We start from the raw sequence: 19,364 nt of genomic DNA on the forward strand, positions 1-19,364 counted from the left end.
GTAATCCTTTGTACCTTGAAGAAATTATGTGTCTGAAGCTGAGAAGTGTTGTGTGTTCTTGAGGTTGTCAAGATCAACATTCTTAGTGGTGTTGTGCTGAGCCAAAGGAAGTGTGTGTCTTGAGGGGATCAAGGTAACTTCTTTGGTGGTGTTGTAAGTAATCTAGGGTTGATTGCTTAGTGGATTCCCCAGTGATTTCTATGAAGACTGGATGTAGCTCTTGATTAAGAGTGAACCAATATAAACATGTGTGTTCAATCTCTCTATCCCTTAAACTCTTTAATTTCAGTTTGTATTTGTGAACTGGTATAAACAACCGATTGTTTTTCTGGTGTTGTGCTTGTTTGCTTTGTGTTTTGGCAAACTGATTTCTTAATCAAGTTTTTCTCAAAGTAATTTCATTCTAGATTTAAAAGTTTGCGAAAACCCTCTTTAAACCATTCACCCCCCCCCCCCTCTAGTTTAAAGCCATACATTCTTACAATTGGCATCAAGAGCTTGGTACTTGAAAGTTAATCAAGTTTGATCCGAAAATCTTTTTCTATGGCTGGAAAATTATCTTTTGAGGAAGGTGCTTCAATCTACAAACCACCTTTATTCTGTGGATTGAATTGCAAGTATTGGGAAGCTAGAATGAAAATCTTTGTGGAATCTATTGATAAAGGAATTTGGGATTCAATCGAGAATGGTCCTTTCATTCCAAAGCTTAAAAAGAATGGTTCTTTTATTGCAAAACCTTGGTCCCAATGGACCAATGAAGAATGTATGATGGCCAAGCTTGATTGTACTGCTCAAAACATAATAGCTTCTGCACTAGATACTAATGAGTTTTTCAGGATATCAAAATGCAAAACTTCTAAAAAGACGTGGGACACACTCAAAGCTACTCATGGGAACATCAATGAATCAAAGTAAGTAAGGTCAAGAAGTCAAGCACGAAGGAAAAGAAGGCAAAACAGAAAAAAGCCTCAACCTCTGCTTCATGGCCAAAAAGGAAGATGACTCAAGTAGTGTAAGTTCTTCTAACTCCTCAAACTCTAAAAATTACAGTCAATTGCTTCAAGCCTTTCAAGAAACACATGAAGAAGCCAATCAATTGGCCCTCTTGAACAACCGATTAAAGGGAATGAATAGCTGGCTTGAAAACAGAGTCAAAACACTGGAAGAGGAATTGGAAGATTCAAAAACAGATTTTGAAAACCTTGAAATAGTTTACAAAAACTCCTCTTGCAAGTGTGATACTCTTATTTGTGAAAATTGCAAAAATCTTGAAAAGAAAGTCCATTATCTTGTTAAAACTGTGGACAAGCTTTCTAAAGGTCAATTCAACTTTGAGAATGTCTTGGCATCTCAAAACTGTGTTCTTGGAAAAGCTGGATTGGGTTTTAACCCACAGAACAAGCAAGATAGATTTTCAAAGTCATTTTCGAAACTGCCAGAAAAACAACCGATTGGACCATCGAAACAACCGGTTGTTACATGCTTCTATCGCATGAAAAGAGGCCATTCTGTCATATTCTGTAAAATCAGAAAATATGTTGTTCCTAGGGGCTTTATGAAGTGGATTCCTAAGTGTAGTAAAGGTTCAAATGATGAATGTAAACCAAATGGACCCACATTCATAAGGGGACCAAATCTTTGTACTTGAAAATCTTCTTTGTAGGAAAACTTGGAGGAGAGCATGCAATAATGGTACTTGGACAGTGGGTGCTCCAAGCACATGACTGGGAACAAATCAAAGTTTCTGAGCATCTCCTTTAAGCAAGAAGGGCACGTTACCTATGGGGACAACAACAAGGGGAGGATTCTTGGGAGAGGATCCATAGGAGACAAAGATATCTTGGTCATCCATGATGTTCTCTATGTAGAAGGATTAAAGCACAATCTGTTGAGCATTAGTCAATTGTGTAACAAGGGATATCAGGTTATCTTCAAAACAAACACATGTGAAATCTGTCTCCCCAACACTAAAGAGGTAATGTTGATAGGTAAGAGAATCAATAATGTTTATCTTCTAGATATCTCTTCACCATGTTCAATTGGTTGTCTTCTATCCAAGCAAGATGAGTCTTGGCTTTGGCATAGAAGAATTGCCACATTCACATGAATCACTTGAACAAGTTAATTTCAAGAGATCTTGTGATTGGGCTACCAAAGCTCAAGTTTGAGAAGGATCATATTTGTGAAGCTTGCCAAAAGGGGAAACAAGTGAAAAATTCTTTTAAAATAAAAAATGTTGTTTCTTCTTTAAAACCTTTTGAGCTACTTCACATGGATCTTTTTGGACCTTCAAGAACCATGAGGCTTGGTGGAAATTACTATGCTCTTGTTATTGTGGATGATTTTTCTAGGTTCACTTGGACTCTCTTCTTGGAATAAAAAAGTGATGCCTTTTCTGCATTCAAGAAGCTTGCAAGAAGATTGCAAAATATAAAGAACAACAACATAGGCTCAATAAGAGGTGATCATGGAGGTGAATTCCAAAATGAAAAGTTCAGCAAGTTCTGTGAAAAGATGGGGACTCTGCATAATTTCTCTGCTCCAGGAACTCCACAACAAAATGGTGTGGTGGAGAGGAAGAACAGGTCCCTTGAAGAGCTAGCTAGAACAATGCTAAGTGAATCTTCTCTTCCTAAGTATTTTTGGGCTGATGCAGTTAACACTTCTTGTTATGTGATTAATAGAGTGCAAATTAGGCCAATTCTGAAGAAGACTCCTTATGAACTCTTCAATGGAAGGAAGCCAAACATCAATCATCTCAAAGTTTTCGGTTGCAGCAGTTTTGTCCTCAATAATGGAAAGGAAAACCTAGGGAAGTTTGATGAAAAAGCTGATCTTGGTATCTTCATAGGCTATTCATTAACAAGTCATGCATACAGAATCTACAACAAGAGGCTAATGACTGTAGAAGAGTTTGTTCATGTTGTCTTTGATGAGGTAGATCGCAAAAGCATTCAAATCCCGAAGACCAGTGCTGAAGAGGATGAGCAGAACATCAGTTTGGAGAAGCTGGACATCAGTGCAGAAAAACAACCGGTTGATTCCTCGAAACAACCGATTGAAATTATGCAACAGAGTGAGTTGCCCAAAGAATGGAGGATTCCTAGAGATCTGTCAGTGGAAAACATCATTGGGCAGATAAAGGAAGGTGCCTCAACATGTAGCTCCATCTCAAACTTCTGCAGGCACACTGCTTTTGTCTCTCAAATTGAACCAAAGTCAATTGATGAAGCTCTCAAGGATGAAAAATGGGTTGAAGCTATGCATGAAGAGCTGAATCAGTTTGCAAGGAATGAGGTATGGTTTCTTGTCCCTAAAACAGTTGAGATGAACATCATTGGTTCGAAGTGGGTGTTCAGAAACAAACTGGATGAGGATGGTGTGATCACAAGTAACAAAGCAAGGCTAGTTGCCAAAGGCTACAATCAAGAGGAGGATATTGATTATGGTGAAACCTTTGCTCCTGTTGCAAGATTGGAGGTTGTGAGGTTGCTGTTGGCTTTTGCATGTATGAGTGGTTTCAAACTCTTTCAAATGGATGTCAAGAGTGCTTTTTTGAATGGCTACATCAATGAGGAAGTGTATGTGGATCAACCATCGGGCTTTGAAGATCATCAACATCCCAATCATGTTTTCAAGCTGAAAAAGGCTTTGTATGGGCTGAAGCAAGCCCCAAGGCAGTGGTATGAAAGGCTTAGCAACTTCTTGTTGTCTCATGGCTATGAAAGGGGAATGGTTGACAAGACTCTCTTCATCAAAAAGTCAAATTCTGAAATTATCCTTGTGCAAATCTATGTGGATGACATCATCTTTGGTGCTACACAAGATAGTTTGTGTGAAGAATTTGTTGTTACTATGAAAGGTGAGTTTGAAATGTCTATGATGGGAGAATTATCTTTCTTTCTTGGATTGCAGGTTAAGCAAACAAAGGATGGAATCTTTCTATGCCAATCAAAGTATTGTAACGAGATTCTCAAGAAATATGAAATGGAGAGTTGCAAGGAAGCAAGCACACCTATGCCATCAAGTTGCTACATGGATGCAGATGCTGCTGGAAAAGGGGTAGATCAAACTAAATACAGAGGGTTGATTGGCTCTTTGGTATATCTAACAGCAAGTAGACCGGACATTATGTTTGCGGTATGTCTTTGTGCAAGATATCAAGCAAATCCTAAGGAGTCACACTTCAAACTGCAAAGAGAATTCTGAAATATCTCAAAGGAACTTCAACTGTTGGGTTATGGTATCCTTCTCACTCTCCCAATCATTTAATTGGTTATTCAGATTCTGATTTTTCAGGATGCAAGCTAGATAGGAAAAACACAAATGGCACTTGCCACCTTCTTGGTTCAAGCCTCATCTCATGGCATAGCAAGAAGCAAGCATGTGTAGCTCTCTCTACTGCTAATGCTGAGTACATAGTTGCTGGAAGCTGTTGTGCACAAATTCTATGGCTCAAACAGCAACTTGCAGACTTTGGATTGCAAATCAGCAAGGTCCCTTTGATGTGTGATAATACAAGTGCTATCAATCTTACCAAAAATCAGATTCAACACTCAAGAACTAAGCATATTGAGATACGTCATCATTTCATCAGGGATCATGTAAGCAATGGGGATTGTGAAGTGAAGTTTGTTGAGACTAAACTGCAGCTAGCTGATATCTTCACAAAACCATTACCCAAAGAGAGGTTCTTCCTTCTAAGAAATGAGTTAGGTATCCTTGACCTTCATAATCTTTCCTAAATCTATTTTAATACCTGTTAGAGTCTATTTGTGAAGACAAATAGGGGGGAAAATTGATTGGTTCTTGTGTATCTTTCTCTGAAACTATTTAAAACTGCAAAAATCTCTGATATCAAAATTGTTTCTGCTTCTGCTGATAGAAACAACCGATTGTTTCGTGTAAACAACCGATTGCTTTCAATATGTGAAAATCTAACTTGCTGTTGTAGGAAACATTGGATTGTATATATGCTATTTTTGCAGGAACTGCTTCAGATTCAATCAAAACCAACACAAGCAACCAGGGATTTGTCTTCATCAAATAGGGGGAGATTGTTGAATAAAGTGTGTTCAAGCTTTGAAGAATCCAAACCCTTTGAAAGTTGATGAAAGGCTGGATGTGCTTGCTGTTGTTGAGCTGTCTTTAGATAGGATCTGGGGTACATTTTATGTGAAGAGAAATGAGTGAAGAGAACGTTCAAAAGAGTTGAAAAGAAAGCACGAAGAAGAAGAAAGAAAACGCAGTGAACGAAAGTGTAAGAGGCTCGGGGCTTCGAATTAGGGTACTATAACGAGGGTATAGATAGTGGTTGTTAGAGGAACCACTGTCTATTTAAATCACAGAGGGAATTGATAGCGATTGTTGGGTTAGAACAATTTGAACCGGAATGTTCAAGAACAATTTGAACAAAATAAACAGAACAACACTTTCAAAACAACATTATGAACTAAAATTGAAATAAAAAAAAAGACAAATCAAAAATCAAATGAACAACACGGAAATAAAAATAACACAAAAATTAAAAGAAGAGAAGACACTTAGCTCTTGAAGAACCAAAGCTCTATATACCAAATGATGGTGCCTTCATCCACATAGCTTGTTTTTCTTGGAGTTTTTGAATAGGTTGGCGGAGGCTTGGTGTAGGAAATTAAAAACGGATGACTCCAATGGAGCTATGGATTCCTTGAAGGTGCGTGAAGAGTAGGGAAAGGGATTGGTTAGGCCATATCACTTGAAGAGACGAAGAAGAAAACCAAAGGTATCTATCCTAGAGAAGTTTCGACAAGGGAGTGTAAGAGATAACAACTTGGCAGCATAACACTCAAAATTGATCTTATTAATTCATGAGCCAAGCACCTCAATTTATAGGAGAGAGGGCTAAACATTTTGGATCCAGAATTTGAAAATTCAAAATAAAACTCTCCAATGAGAAGGTGTCATGTGGACTCATGCTTTCCATGTTTAACTTACACCTTCCATGCTAAATCATCTCCACTCCTAGGTTGCCATGTGGACGTTGATGTGCTCCATGCCAAGGTAAATTTCATCCTCTAATATACCCTAGATGTTTTAGGGTTACATTGGGCTCAAAGAAACCCAATTGTTACCCTAACTAGTCACTTTTAATCCTAACTAGACTTATTTTATTATTGGCCCAAATACAACCACAAAAACCTATGCTACTTGGCCCAAATATTTGGTCCACTTATTTTATGCTACTAGGCCCAATACATGACCCATGAAATCCTAAACAACTTTATACAATTTATTTAAGCTAAAGCTTGACCCAAAAATAATGTTGACTAGTCAACCAAAACTCATTCTTCTTATGTTCTTCTGGTCAAAGCTCTAGTTTATAGTTTGATGAGTTGGAGGTCTTCTTGGATATGTTTGTACATTCCTTCATCCTAGAGTTGGCCTCTTGATTGGGCCTACAAAAATAAACAAAAGCCCAATTAGACTCATATTTGCAAATAAATCCATAAACAACCTCTAGGTCTTCTTCCTCATTATTATGTGGTTGTGTGTGGCTGGGGGCTCTACCATCATACTAGATGTTGGTAGTAGTGATCCATCACCAAACCAAAACATTGTAGGATCAAGCAGAGGTTGTAAGACAAATTAGGATGTGCTTGTACTGTGCCAAATATGGAACAATTGTTACTTTGAAAATTTTGAGTTATCATTTTCATGAACTTGTAGTTTCATATACTTTTGACATGACATATGAACTTTGATACTTCGATGAATGAATGAAGTCTTTTTTTATTATAAATTTGTGTATATGTTATTCAATTATTACTATTTATGAAGTTTAATTATATTAAGAAATTAATTTGTTTATGAAACCAATTAGTGTTATGAAATTAACCTATGTAAACAAAGTTAATTATATGAAAACACGTTTAATTATATCAAGAACACACAACAGATTTAATTAAATTATAAAAACAATTTTAATAAAAAATAAAAAATTATAATATTTAAACTCGAATTATGATAGTTGTAACTAAGGTACAATAATTGACAATTTAATATAATGATGATTACAAACATCGTAATATAACGTATAAAGTGATGTTTAAAGCGTCATTATTTGTGCTAAAATTGTTTTACCCATTTAGAAAATTATGACATTTATAACTAATATAAATTAAACGCTTAAAATCATCCGTTTATACAAAATATTATATGACGCGTGCTACGACGATTCGTAATAAACTGTCACATTATACTTTGTGGCGGCCAAATCTATAGTGGTACGCGGAACCGCCGCACACTTATATTGTGGCATTTATAAATGCAACTTTATAGAAAAATAATTGTCACCACATATTAATTTTTTATACTGACTCTTGCATTTATAACTAACCACCACAACAAGCACAACAATATTTCATTCCTCCTTCTTCAAGTATTTAACACTTTAATAAAGGTTCACCAACACCCTTTACCAACACCAAAGATCCAGTAAAAAAAAGCTCATGCATGAATCTTACTATTCATCTGCATGCATGGCCAAGAACTCTTGCTTAGGAATCTGTAGTATGGTCACACGACTTTGCTCACTGAAAAGTAAGGGCACCAATGTAAATTATTATTGGTCTACGTGGCTTTCTACTCACTACTTCACACATATGCGCGAATCATATTTTCGATTTTACTCACTTTTATTTGCTCCCAAATTAGCGCAAATCACTGGATTTGAACAACTCAAATCATCACAAATCCATTTGGGTGAATAGTATGTTAGAATGTATAGGCTAAACAAGAGGTGGGTGAATTGTTTTCACAAGACTTTCGCAAAGATTGGAAGTAGAGTGAAAAGATTTGTAAAATCAATTAATTGATCTTTCTATTCAACTAGATTATTTTACATATTAATAGTTCTTTAAGAAATATCAATCAGTTGTTTTATCGAAACAACTGACTGTTTAATACAGTAGAAAACACAAAACTATATAAAGCAGTTTAACCGTGTAAGGAAATAAAGATTCACAAAAAGAAATTTATACTAGTTCATTCATAACCAAGAGTTACATCCATTCCTCAGCTAACCACTGAGAATTTACTATGCAGTCAAAACTAGATTACAAAACCACACAAAGAATGTTGATCTTGAACCCCTCAAGAATACACAACACTCTTGAACAACACCACAGTTTCCATAACCATTTTCTGAAACTGTCATACACACAATTACAATATCAAAAAAAGAAAATAGAATACACCTGAATTTTACAAAGCAGTGGAACAATTGAATAGAAACAGATATTTCAAGTCTTTGATCAACATAGTACTCAACTGGTTGCAAACATAGTGTAAGACATGTTCTTCGTAGTATTGCAAAGACAATGTAAGACAACGTTCTTCCTAGACTGGCAACCTTGAAGTCTGCATCCTGTAACCATCTGTCAAATACTTGATATAATCCAAAATTACACGGACAACCAAACTATAGAACTCTTGGTAAACGAAATAAACAATCAAAGCCAAAACACCCATCCATGCCATGACACTAAACCAAGCAAGGAGTGAAGATATAGTGCTGAAAACCAAAACTGAAGAAACACTTGCAATCACAACCATAAGGCAGACTAAGATTATTAGGAAGTTGACACTACGCTGTGGCAGCATTGTTCCCAGCAACCACAGTAAGAAGTAGAGCACAATCATGAAAATCATAACGATCATCACATTGGGGTGTGCTGTGAATAAAGCTTCTTCCTGTAGTGTAGCTTTGAAGGCTAAAACTCCAAACAACCACACGAAGAATTTTTCAAAGATCTCTCGTAACTCCCTGAATCGATTCACCTCATCATCTCTGAAACATCAGAGAACAATGTTAGAACACCACAACAACAGAAAGTAGAACAGTGTGTGATCAATAACTTACCTCATCGGAATTGGATTCACAGGACTAGAATTCATAGCATCCGTGTATGCCATCCTTTGTTTCTCCTCTAAACGGATATTGTAATAACGGGGCTCTTCTTGTGCTTGGAGAACTTTGATACGAAGAAGTGTAAATATGTACATATATATAAGATATATTAGAATAATTTATGAAACAGATGGGAGAGAAGCTCTTTGCAAATTTGCAATTGCGTGCCAAAACTTAAGTTACTGCACCAATAGTTGAACGTATTAAACGTATAGTACGTATTAATTAACTTGTCAAACTGGGTCCAGTTTATCTGTTGAAAAAGAAAAAGAAATAATAAGAATATGAACAAAAAAAATTATGGGAAAGAGAAATTAAGAACACCCTTTTGTTTTGAAGATGGTTGAAATGCCATGCCACATGACCCGTATTAATTATAGTTAGAAGTATAAAACGCGCGTTGAAATGGAACAACATTGTGTTAATTAAGGTAGAATGAAGGAAGTTCAAGAGTTCTTCTTACTTGTGTTTGGTACCTAGGAATTTCGGTCTTGCAAGTTTAAAACGTGAGTGCATGAAACAATTATTTCGGACTTGCAAGTATAAAACGTGAGTGCGTGAAACAATTGAGCTATTGAATTGGATTACGTACAAATTGAAACCTGAAACAATTTTATACTCATTTTCAATTTTGTGTTAACAAGAATGAGAACTTTTAAATTAATACACCAGAAAATAAAATTTAATGAGTTGATTAGGGTTATATAATGAACATTGAGGGAAAAAAAGCTTTCATGAATTATGGGAGGTTTCTTTGGTTTCTATATATAAAAAAAAAAGGTTTTTTATATTTATTTAAGAATATCATCTAAAAATAGTTAAGTCTGAAAACAAAATTGAATTAAGTATAAATTTAAAATATTTTGTAAATTTATAAGTTTTCTTAGGAAAAAATTGAAATAATTATTTAATAAACAACAAAACGTTTTTATTACAGTTTATTAGTAAAAAAACTTGACTTCCGGCTATCATCAGAGTGAAACGCTTTTAATAAAAAGAAAAGATGAGAAGGGGGAAAGCGAATAATTTAATTAGAATGTAATTATAGTGTGCATATATTTTACATTTTTATTAATAGTAAATTATCACTGTGAGATTCTTCTTATTTTTTTAAAATTATTTTAGATTCATATAGAATCATTTAATATGAACTGAAAGTATAAAATTCTTTGCACTTTCAAAATATAATAAAAATAAAGGAAACACAATTGCTTTCGATTTTCGTTCAATTTAAAACAAAAAAAAAAAAGTAAGAAAATAAAATATACGAGATAAGAAATGGATATTTGTTATCCATAATGCTAAACTAATTTTACTTGAATGTTTCGTAATTGATGAAATACTTGTTTTAATTAATGTGGAAAAATTAGGTTTAGGGTTACTCATATTTTTTGTGAAAGAAATGCGTGTGCTGATAAGTTGGCTAATTTAGAATTTATTTATAAAGAATTTTTTCATTAGTATAATAGGCTACTATGTAGTTTATTTTTAGAATTTTTTATGAATAGATATGGTCTACCTATGTATCGATTTTGTTAACATATGAGTTTTGGTCTATTCCCCCATATTTTTGTATTCTTTTTTTTAATAATATTTTTTTCATGTGATGACAAATGATTGTTGTTACTTGATGTGTGAGCATAACTGAGATGTCAAGTTGTATATTGATGCCTAACATGAAAACTTATATTTAAAAGAATATTATAATCAAGTCATTCAAAGAAAAAGTTTAATTAAATAAAATTACTCTAATAACTATTTGAATATATATTAAATTTTACAAACTCCATAATTAAATATTTATACATAAACTTAACAATCTTGAGCATCAAATTTTACTACCGAAAAATAATTTTTGTGACCGTGTCTATGGCATAAACAAATTCATTAATAGTATGTTTATATAAAAAAACAGAGAAAATAATTATTTTTATAAATAATTTAAAATATTTTATAATAAAATATGTTATCATTGAAATTTTTCAATTTTACAATAGAGAATAAATTACTCAAATTTCTATTAGAATATATGGCTTTAAACTAGAGGGGGAGTGAATTGTTTAAAGAGAGTTTTCGCAAACTTTTAAGCCTTGAATGAAATTACTTCGAGAATACCTTGATTGAGAAATCAGTTTTTCAAAACACAAAGCTAAAAGCACAACACCAGTAAAACAGTCGGTTGTTTCGCAGAAACAATCGGTTGCTTATACCAGTAAACAAATATCAAAACTAAATTTAAAGAGTTAAGGATAGAGAGAATGCACACAGATGTTTATACTGGTTCACTCTAAACCCAGAGCTACATCCAGTCTTCTCAGAAACCACTGAGGAATTCCACTAAGCAATCAAACCTAGATCACTTACAACACAACCAAGAAAGTGACCTTGATCCCCTCAAGACACACACTTCTCTTGGCCAACACACCAACACTAAGAATGCTAATCTTGATCCCCTCAAGAACACACAACACTTCTCAGCAAACACACAAATAATCTTGTTCAACAGAATACAAGGATTACACTTGTTAAAGAAGCAAATTTGAAATCAATACAAGCAAAAATCCTATCTCACACTCTTTTATCAATCTCAATCTCTAAGCAATCTCAACTCTTTGAAAAACTGAAAAACTTGTGTTAAAATCTTATTCCTCAAATATGTTTTTCTGAATATATTCAAAGATATTGTTTGTTATCAAATCTTAACAAACTTATTCATTGCATTTAAAATATTAGTCAAAGCATTAAAGACTGGAGCGTAAATAGTCAAAACATTTAATGCTCAGTCAAAGCACAAAACAGTTTTTTTGTTATGGTACCAAAACAAACAATCGGTTGTTTCTTCGAATCAATCGGTTGTTTTGGTTTTAACAGCTCAACCATTTGAAAAACAGTTTTCAATCTTTTCTAAAAACACCTAAGTATAAAACAATCAGTTGTTTCGACAAAACAATCGATTGTTTTTCACTTAGTTTGAAAAACACTTTTCTTTTAAAAGATTGAGAATGCCTATGCTTTGGATTCAATCTAGAGTGGATTACAAAACTCAAACTACCCCAGATCCTAACTAAGACAGCTCAGCAACAACAAGCACAGCCTAGCCTTCAACATCCTTCAAAGGGTTTGGATTCTTTAAAACTTGAACACCACTTGGTTCAACAATCTCCCCCTATTTGATGAAGACAAATCCCTGGTGCTTGTGTTTGATCTGATTGAATCTGAAGCAGTACCTGCAAAACTAGCATATATACAGTTTAATGCTTCTTACAGCAGCAGGTTAGATTTTCACACAATTAAAGTATAAAACCTGAAAAACAATCAGTTGTTTACTCGAAACAATCGGTTGTTTCTATCAGCAGCAGCAGAAAACATTTTTATATCAAAGATTTTAACATGTTACACAGTTTCAGATAAAGATATACGAACCAATTAATTCTCCCCCTATTTGTCTTCACAAATAAACTTTAGCATGTATCAAAACAGATTTAGGATAGATTATTAAGATCAAGAATACCTAACAAATTTCTTAGGAAGAAAAACCTCTCTTTTGGTAATGGTTTCGTGATGATGTCAGCTAACTGCAGTTTGGTCTCCACAAACTTCACTTCACAGTTCCCATTGTTTACATGATCCCTGATGAAATGATGCCTTATCTCAATATGTTTGGTCCTTGAGTGTTGAATCTGATTTTTGGTAAGATTGATGGCACTTGTGTTATCACACATCAAATGGACCTTGCTGATTTGTAATCCAAAGTCTGCAAGTTATTGTTTGAGCCACCGAATCTGTGCACAACAGCTCTAGCAGCAATATACTCAGCCTCAGCAGTAGAGAGAGCAACACATGCTTGCTTCTTGCTATGCCATGAGATTAGGCTTGAGCCAAGAAGGTGGCAAGTGCCACTTGTGCTCTTTCTATCTAGCTTGCAACCTGCAAAGTCAGAATCTGAATAACCAATTAAATGAATGGGAGAGTGAGAAGGATACCATAACCCAACAGACGATGTTCCTTTGAGATATTTCATAATTCTTTTTGCATCTTTGAAGTGTGACTCTTTAGGATTTGCTTGATATCTTGCACATAGACACACCACAAACATGATGTCCAGCCTACTAGTTGTTAGATAAAGCAAAGAGCCAATCAATTCTCTGTATTTTGTTTGATCTACATTCTTTCCAGCAGCATTAGCATCCATGTAACAGCTTAATGGTATTGGAGTGCTTGCTTCTTTGTAACTCTCCATTTCAAATTTCTTGAGAACTTCCTTGAAATACTTTGATTGACATAGAAAGATCCCATCCGTTGTTTGCTTAACCTGCAATCCAAGAAAGAAAGACAGTTCTCCCATCATAGACATTTTAAACTCACCTTTCATTGCAGCCACAAATTCTTCACACAAACTATCTTGTGTAGCACCAAAGATGATGTCATCAACATATGAGATAGCAGAAAGTTGCTAAGCCTCTCATACCACTGTCTTGGAGCTTGCTTCAGTCCATACAAAGCTTTCTTCAACTTGAAGACATGGTTGGGATACTTATGATCTTCAAAGCCCAGTGGTTGATCTACATAGACTTTCTCATTGATGTATCCATTCAAGAAGGCACTCTTAACATCCATTTGGAAGAGTTTGAAACCATTCATACAAGCAAATGCCAGCAGCAGCCTTACAGCCTCCAATCTAGCAACAGGGGCAAAGGTTTCACCATAATCTATGCCCTCCTCTTGATTGTAGCCCTTGGCAACTAGCCTTGCTTTGTTCCTTGTGATCACACCATCTTCATCTAACTTGTTCCTGAAAACCCATTTCGAACCAATAATGTTCATTTCATCAGTTCTAGGGACAAGAAATCATACCTCATTCCTTGCAAACTGATTCAACTCCTCATGCATAGCTTCAACCCATTTCTCATTCTTGAGAGCTTCATCAATTGACTTTGGCTCAATTTGAGAGACGAAAGTTGTGTGCCTGCAGAAGTTTGAGATGGAGCTACGTGTGGAGACACCTTCCTTTATTTGCCCTATGATGTTTTCCACTAACAGATCTCTAGGAATCCTCCACTCTTTGGGCAGCTCACTCTGTTGCAGAATTTCAATCGGTTGTTTCTGCGAATCAACCGATTGTTTTTCTGCACAGATTTCCAGCTTCTCCAAACTGATGCTTTGTTCATCTTCTTCAGCACTGGTCTTCGGGATTTGGATGTTTTTGTGATCTACCTCATCAAAGACAACGTGAACTAACTCTTCTACTGTCATCAACCTCTTGTTGTAGATTCTGTATGCATGACTTGTGAGAGAATACCCTATGAAGATGCCAAGATCCGCTTTCTCATCAAACTTTCCCAAGTTTTCTTTTCCATTGTTGAGAACGAAGCAACTGCACCCAAAAACTCTGAGATGGTTGATGTTAGGCTTCTTTCCATTGAAGAGTTCATATGGAGTCTTCTTCAGTATAGGCCTAATAAGCACTCTATTCATCACATAACACGAAGTGCTCACTGCATCCGCCCAAAAGTACTTAGGAAGAGATGATTCACTAAGCATTGTCCTTGCTAGCTCTTCAAGAGACCTGTTCTTCCTCTCTACCACACCATTCTGTTGTGGAGTTCTTGGTGTAGAGAAATTGTGCATGATCCCCATCTTCTCACAGAACTTGCTAAACTTCTCATTTTGGAATTCTCCTCCATGATCACTTCTAATTGAGCCTATGTTGCAGTTCTTTGTATTTTGCAGCCTTCTTGCTAGCTTCTTGAATGCAGAAAAGGAATCACTCTTTGATTCCAAGAAAAGAGTCCAAGTGAACCTGGAAAAGTCATCAACAATAACAAGAGCATAATAATTTCCACTAAGGCTCATAGTTCTTGAGGGACCAAAGAGATCCATGTGAAGTAGCTCAAGGGGTTTTAAAGAGGAAACAACATTTTTTATTTTAAAAGAGCTTTTCACTTGTTTCCCTTTTTGGCAAGCTTCACAAACGTCATCCTTCTCAAACTTGAGCTTTGGTAGCCCAATCACAAGATCCTTTGAAATTAACTTGTTCAAGTGATTCATGTGAATATGAGCAATTCTTCTATGCCAAAGCCAAGATTCATCTTGCTTGGATAGAAGACATCCAATTGAACATGGTGAAGAGATAACTAGAAGATACACATTATTGACTCTCTTACCTACCAACATTACCTCTTTGGTGTTGGGTAGACAGATTTCACATGTGTTTGACTTGAACATCACTTGATATCCCTTGTCACATAGTTGGCTAATGCTCAGTAGATTATGCTTTAGGCCTTCTACATAGAGCACATCATGGATGACCAAGATGTCTTTGTCTCCTATGGATCCTCTCCCAAGAATCCATAGGTGACATGTCCTTCTTGCTTAAAGGAGATGCTCAGGAACTTTAATTTATCTCCTATCATGTGCTTGGAACATCCACTGTCCAAGTACCATTGTTGCTTGCTCTCCTCCAAGATTTCCTACAAAGAAAATTTTCAAGTACAAAGATTTGGTCCCTTTATGAATATGGGTCCATTTGGTTTACACTCATCAATAGAACCTTTACTGCATTTAGGAATCCACTTCATAAAGCCCCTAGGAACAACATATTTTCTAATTTTACAGAACCTCACAGAATGGCCTCTTTTCATGCAATAGAAGCATGTAACAATCGGTTGTTTCGATGGTCCAATCGATTGTTTTTCTGGCATTTTCGAAAATGATTTTGAAAATCTATCTTGTTTGTTTTGTGGGTTAAAACCCAATCCAACTTTTCAAAAAACACAGTTTTGAGATGCCAAGACATTCTCAAAGTTGGATTGGCCTTTAGAAAGTTTATCCACAGTTTTAACAAGATAGTGGACCTTCTTTTCAAGATTTTAGCAATTTTCACAAACTAGAGCATCACACTTGCAAGAGGAGTTTGTGTAAATAATTTCAAGGTTTTCAAAATCTGTTTTTGAATTATCTAATTCCTCTTCTAGTGATTTGACTCTGTTTTCAAGCCAGCTATTCTTTTCTTTTAACCGATTGTTCAAGAGGGCCAATCGGTTGGCTTCTTCATGCGTTTCTTGAAAGGCTTGAAGCAATTGACCATAATTTTCAGAGTTTGATGAGTTAGATGAACTTACCCTACTTGAGTCATCTTCCTTTCTGACCATGAAGCAGAGGTTGAGGCTTTTCTTGTTTTGCCTTCTTTTCCTTCTTGCTTGGCTTTTTGACCTTGCCTCCTTTGGTTCATTGTTTCCATGAGCAGCCTTGAGTGTGTCCCACATCTCTTTAGCAGTTTGGTATTTTGACACCCTGAAAAACTCATTAGTATCAAGTGCAGAAGCTATTATGTTTTGAGCAGAACAATCAAGCTTGGCCATTTTACATTCATCATTGGTCCATTGAGACCAAGGTTTTGCAATGAAAGAACCATTCTTTTTAAACTTTGGAATGTAAGGACCATTCTCAATTGAATCCCAAATTCCTTGATCAATAGATTCCACAAAGATTTTCATTATGACTTCTCAATACTTGTAATTCAATCCACAGAATAAAGGTGTTTTGTAGATTGAAGCACCTTCCTCAAAAGATTGTTTTCCAACCATAGAAAAAAGGATTTTTTTTTTATCAACTTGAATAACTTTCAAGAACCAAGCTCTTGATGCCAATTGTTAGAATGTATGGCTTTAAACTAGAGGGGGGTGAGTTGTTTAAAGAGAGTTTTCGCAAACTTTTAAGCCTTGAATGAAATTACTTCGAGAATACCTTGATTGAGAAATCAATTTTTCAAAACACAAAGCTAAAAGCACAACACCAGTAAAACAATCGGTTGTTTCGCAAAAACAATCAGTTGTTTATACCAGTAAACAAATATTAAAACTAAATTTAAAGAGTTAAGGATAGAGAGAATGCACACAGATGTTTATACTGGTTCACTCTAAACTCAGAGCTACATCCAGTCTTCTCAGAAACCATTGAGGAATTCCACTAAGCAATCAAACCTAGATCACTTACAACACAACCAAGAAAGTGACCTTGATCCCCTCAAGACACACAACATAATACAAGGACACACAACACTTCTCAGCAAACACACAAATAATCTTGTTCAACAGAATACAAGGATTACACTTGTTAAAGAAGCAAATTTGAAATCAATACAAGCAAAAATCCTATCTCACACTCTTTTATCAATCTCAATCTCTAAGCAATCTCAACTCTTTGAAAAACTGAAAAACTTGTGTTAAAATCTTATTCCTCAAATCTGTTTTTCTGAATATATTCAAAGATATTGTTTGTTATAAAATCTTAACAAACTTATTCATTGCATTTAAAAGATTAGTCAAAGCATTAAAGACTGGAGCGTAAACAGTCAAAACATTTAATGCTCAGTCAAAGCACAACACAGTTTTTTTGTTATGGTACCAAAACAAACAATCGGTTGTTTCTTCGAATCAATCGGTTGTTTTGGTTTTAACAGCTCAACCATTTGAAAAACAGTTTTCAATCTTTTCTAAAAACACCTAAGTATAAAACAATCGGTTGTTTCGACTTAGTTTGAAAAACACTTTTCTTTTAAAAGATTGAGAATGCCTATGCTTTGGATTCAATCTAGAGTGGATTACAAAACTCAAACTACCCGAGATCCTAACTAAGACAACTCAGCAACAGCAAACACAGCCTAGCCTTCAACATCCTTCAAAGAGTTTGGATTCTTCAAAGCTTGAACACCACTTGATTCAACAATCTCATCTTTTTACAAATTTAAAATTATTTATATTTTTAAATTTCTTCTCCTTCTATTCTCTTATCAACTTTATTTTGGCTGGAATTATTTTATTTGATTAAAATTCAACAGTATTATGATGACTATTTTTTTTATGTTATTAACAAATTTTGTGTGTGATAAAAATAGATTGAGTTCTCATCATAGTTTATTTTAGAAAAATATAAATAAAAAAAATTGCAAAAATGGATTTAAAGTATTTATTTTTTCTTGAAAATAGAAAAAAAAATGTTAATAATACTTTTGAAATTTTTTATTTAGATCCAACAATGATTAGTTTTACTCCTACTTATTATCATTCATAAATGGAATATCAGGGTTTAACATAATTGTAAAAGTCAGATATTTTTCAAAAAAATGAAGTTTGTTTCATTGCGAGCTGGTTTTCCCCGTTGAAACTAAGTTTTTTTTAAGTGAATCCAAAAAGAATTGATATTTCTCCTACCCATTTGAACCCATAATGAAAAAATAGTGATCACATAGTTTTAATAATAAAAAAATATGTTTATGTTGATACTTTTTAATTTTTTAATTTTATATTTTTTAAGATTTTAATTTTTTATAATTCACGTTAATTTAAATATAAGATAGTGGAGTGACTATGCTGTTCTTACGAATCACACATTAAGTGGAGATAGTGTAAGTATACATTGATACTATAAATTGTTTACGTGAATCTATTTAAAAGAAAACTTGTTTTTAATTTTTTCAAAAAGAATATAAAAGTGATATGATCATAGAAATACTCATAGTATTAAATATACAAATATCTAAAATTTATTTGGTAGCGTCAAAAATATATTTGTACTCAATTTTATTTTACTTTTCAAAATATCATTGGTGATTGTGTATAAAAAAAGGTGCAAATAGCAGAAAAATTGGGCCAAACGAACTAGCCCAAGCTTCTTAAAGAAAATAAAAGCTTGTAGGTGTATAAATAATAAGGCAAATTCTTCCTGCACCATATCAATTTTAACCTTCACCATATCAATTTTTTAAATTTCCAAAACTACCCTCCTGCAACATATCAATTTTTTAAATTTCCAAAACTACCCTCCTGCAACATATCAATTTTAACCTTCACCATATAAATTTTTTAAATTTCCAAAACTACCCTTATTCCAAATTAAAAAATCCAAAATAATAATTGTAATTGAGAAATAAAAAAATACATGCTGGAAAAAAATTCTGAACACAAAACTAAAAATACATTCCGGATAAAAAATTTCAGAATTCAAAAATATGTTCCGAAAATTGAAATCTAAAATATTTCACATAAAAGATTCAAAAATAAATTTTCCCATTTTTGTGTAAGGTTATTTTCGTCATTTAGGAGGAGTATTTTTGTCATTTTCTAGAGCTGATTGGGTGCATGCTGAAATTGATATGGTGGAGGGAGAAATTGCCAAATAATAATAGGAGTGGCTAATAGTAAACATGTTCTGCCAGAAGAATAAGCCCACTCTTCCAAACAATATGATGCATATAGAAAAATCGGGCTGCAAATAATAAAATGTTGGGGGGAATGAATGAGCCCGGATTAGAAAAACTGGTGGTGCATGTATAAAAAGCAGAGCTGCAAATAATATTAATGATGGGCTGAATGAACGGGTCCATCCTTTTCAAAAGGGACTGTTTCTTCCTGCA

General features: G+C 34.4%; 1 protein-coding gene across 1 annotated transcript; it reads right to left on the bottom strand.

Moving 5' to 3' along the window:
• Positions 1 to 8,379: 8,379 nt before the first annotated feature.
• On the bottom strand, positions 8,380 to 8,958 carry LOC150027537 (uncharacterized). The gene is made up of 2 exons (XM_090302028.1): positions 8,903 to 8,958; positions 8,380 to 8,830 (listed from the first exon to the last, which is right to left on the bottom strand). The coding sequence occupies exons 1-2, from the start codon at positions 8,953 to 8,955 to the stop codon at positions 8,380 to 8,382; spliced, it is 504 nt and encodes a 167-aa protein (XP_090158154.1). The 5' UTR covers positions 8,956 to 8,958.
• Between the last annotated feature and the right edge of the window lie 10,406 nt (positions 8,959 to 19,364).

Source organism: Phaseolus vulgaris, chromosome 5, assembly GCF_051622355.1.
Source record: "Phaseolus vulgaris cultivar YP4 chromosome 5, ASM5162235v1, whole genome shotgun sequence".
Lineage (NCBI taxonomy): Eukaryota > Viridiplantae > Streptophyta > Magnoliopsida > Fabales > Fabaceae > Phaseolus > Phaseolus vulgaris.

Excerpts from the sequence above, each read along its gene's own strand:
- LOC150027537 (XM_090302028.1), bottom strand. The coding sequence starts at position 8,955 with ATGGCATACACGGATGCTATGAATTCTAGTCCTGTGAATCCAATTCCG. Across the intron at positions 8,831-8,902 it reads GTGAATCCAATTCCGATGAG|AGATGATGAGGTGAATCGAT; the intron begins GTAAGTTATTGA and ends CTGATGTTTCAG.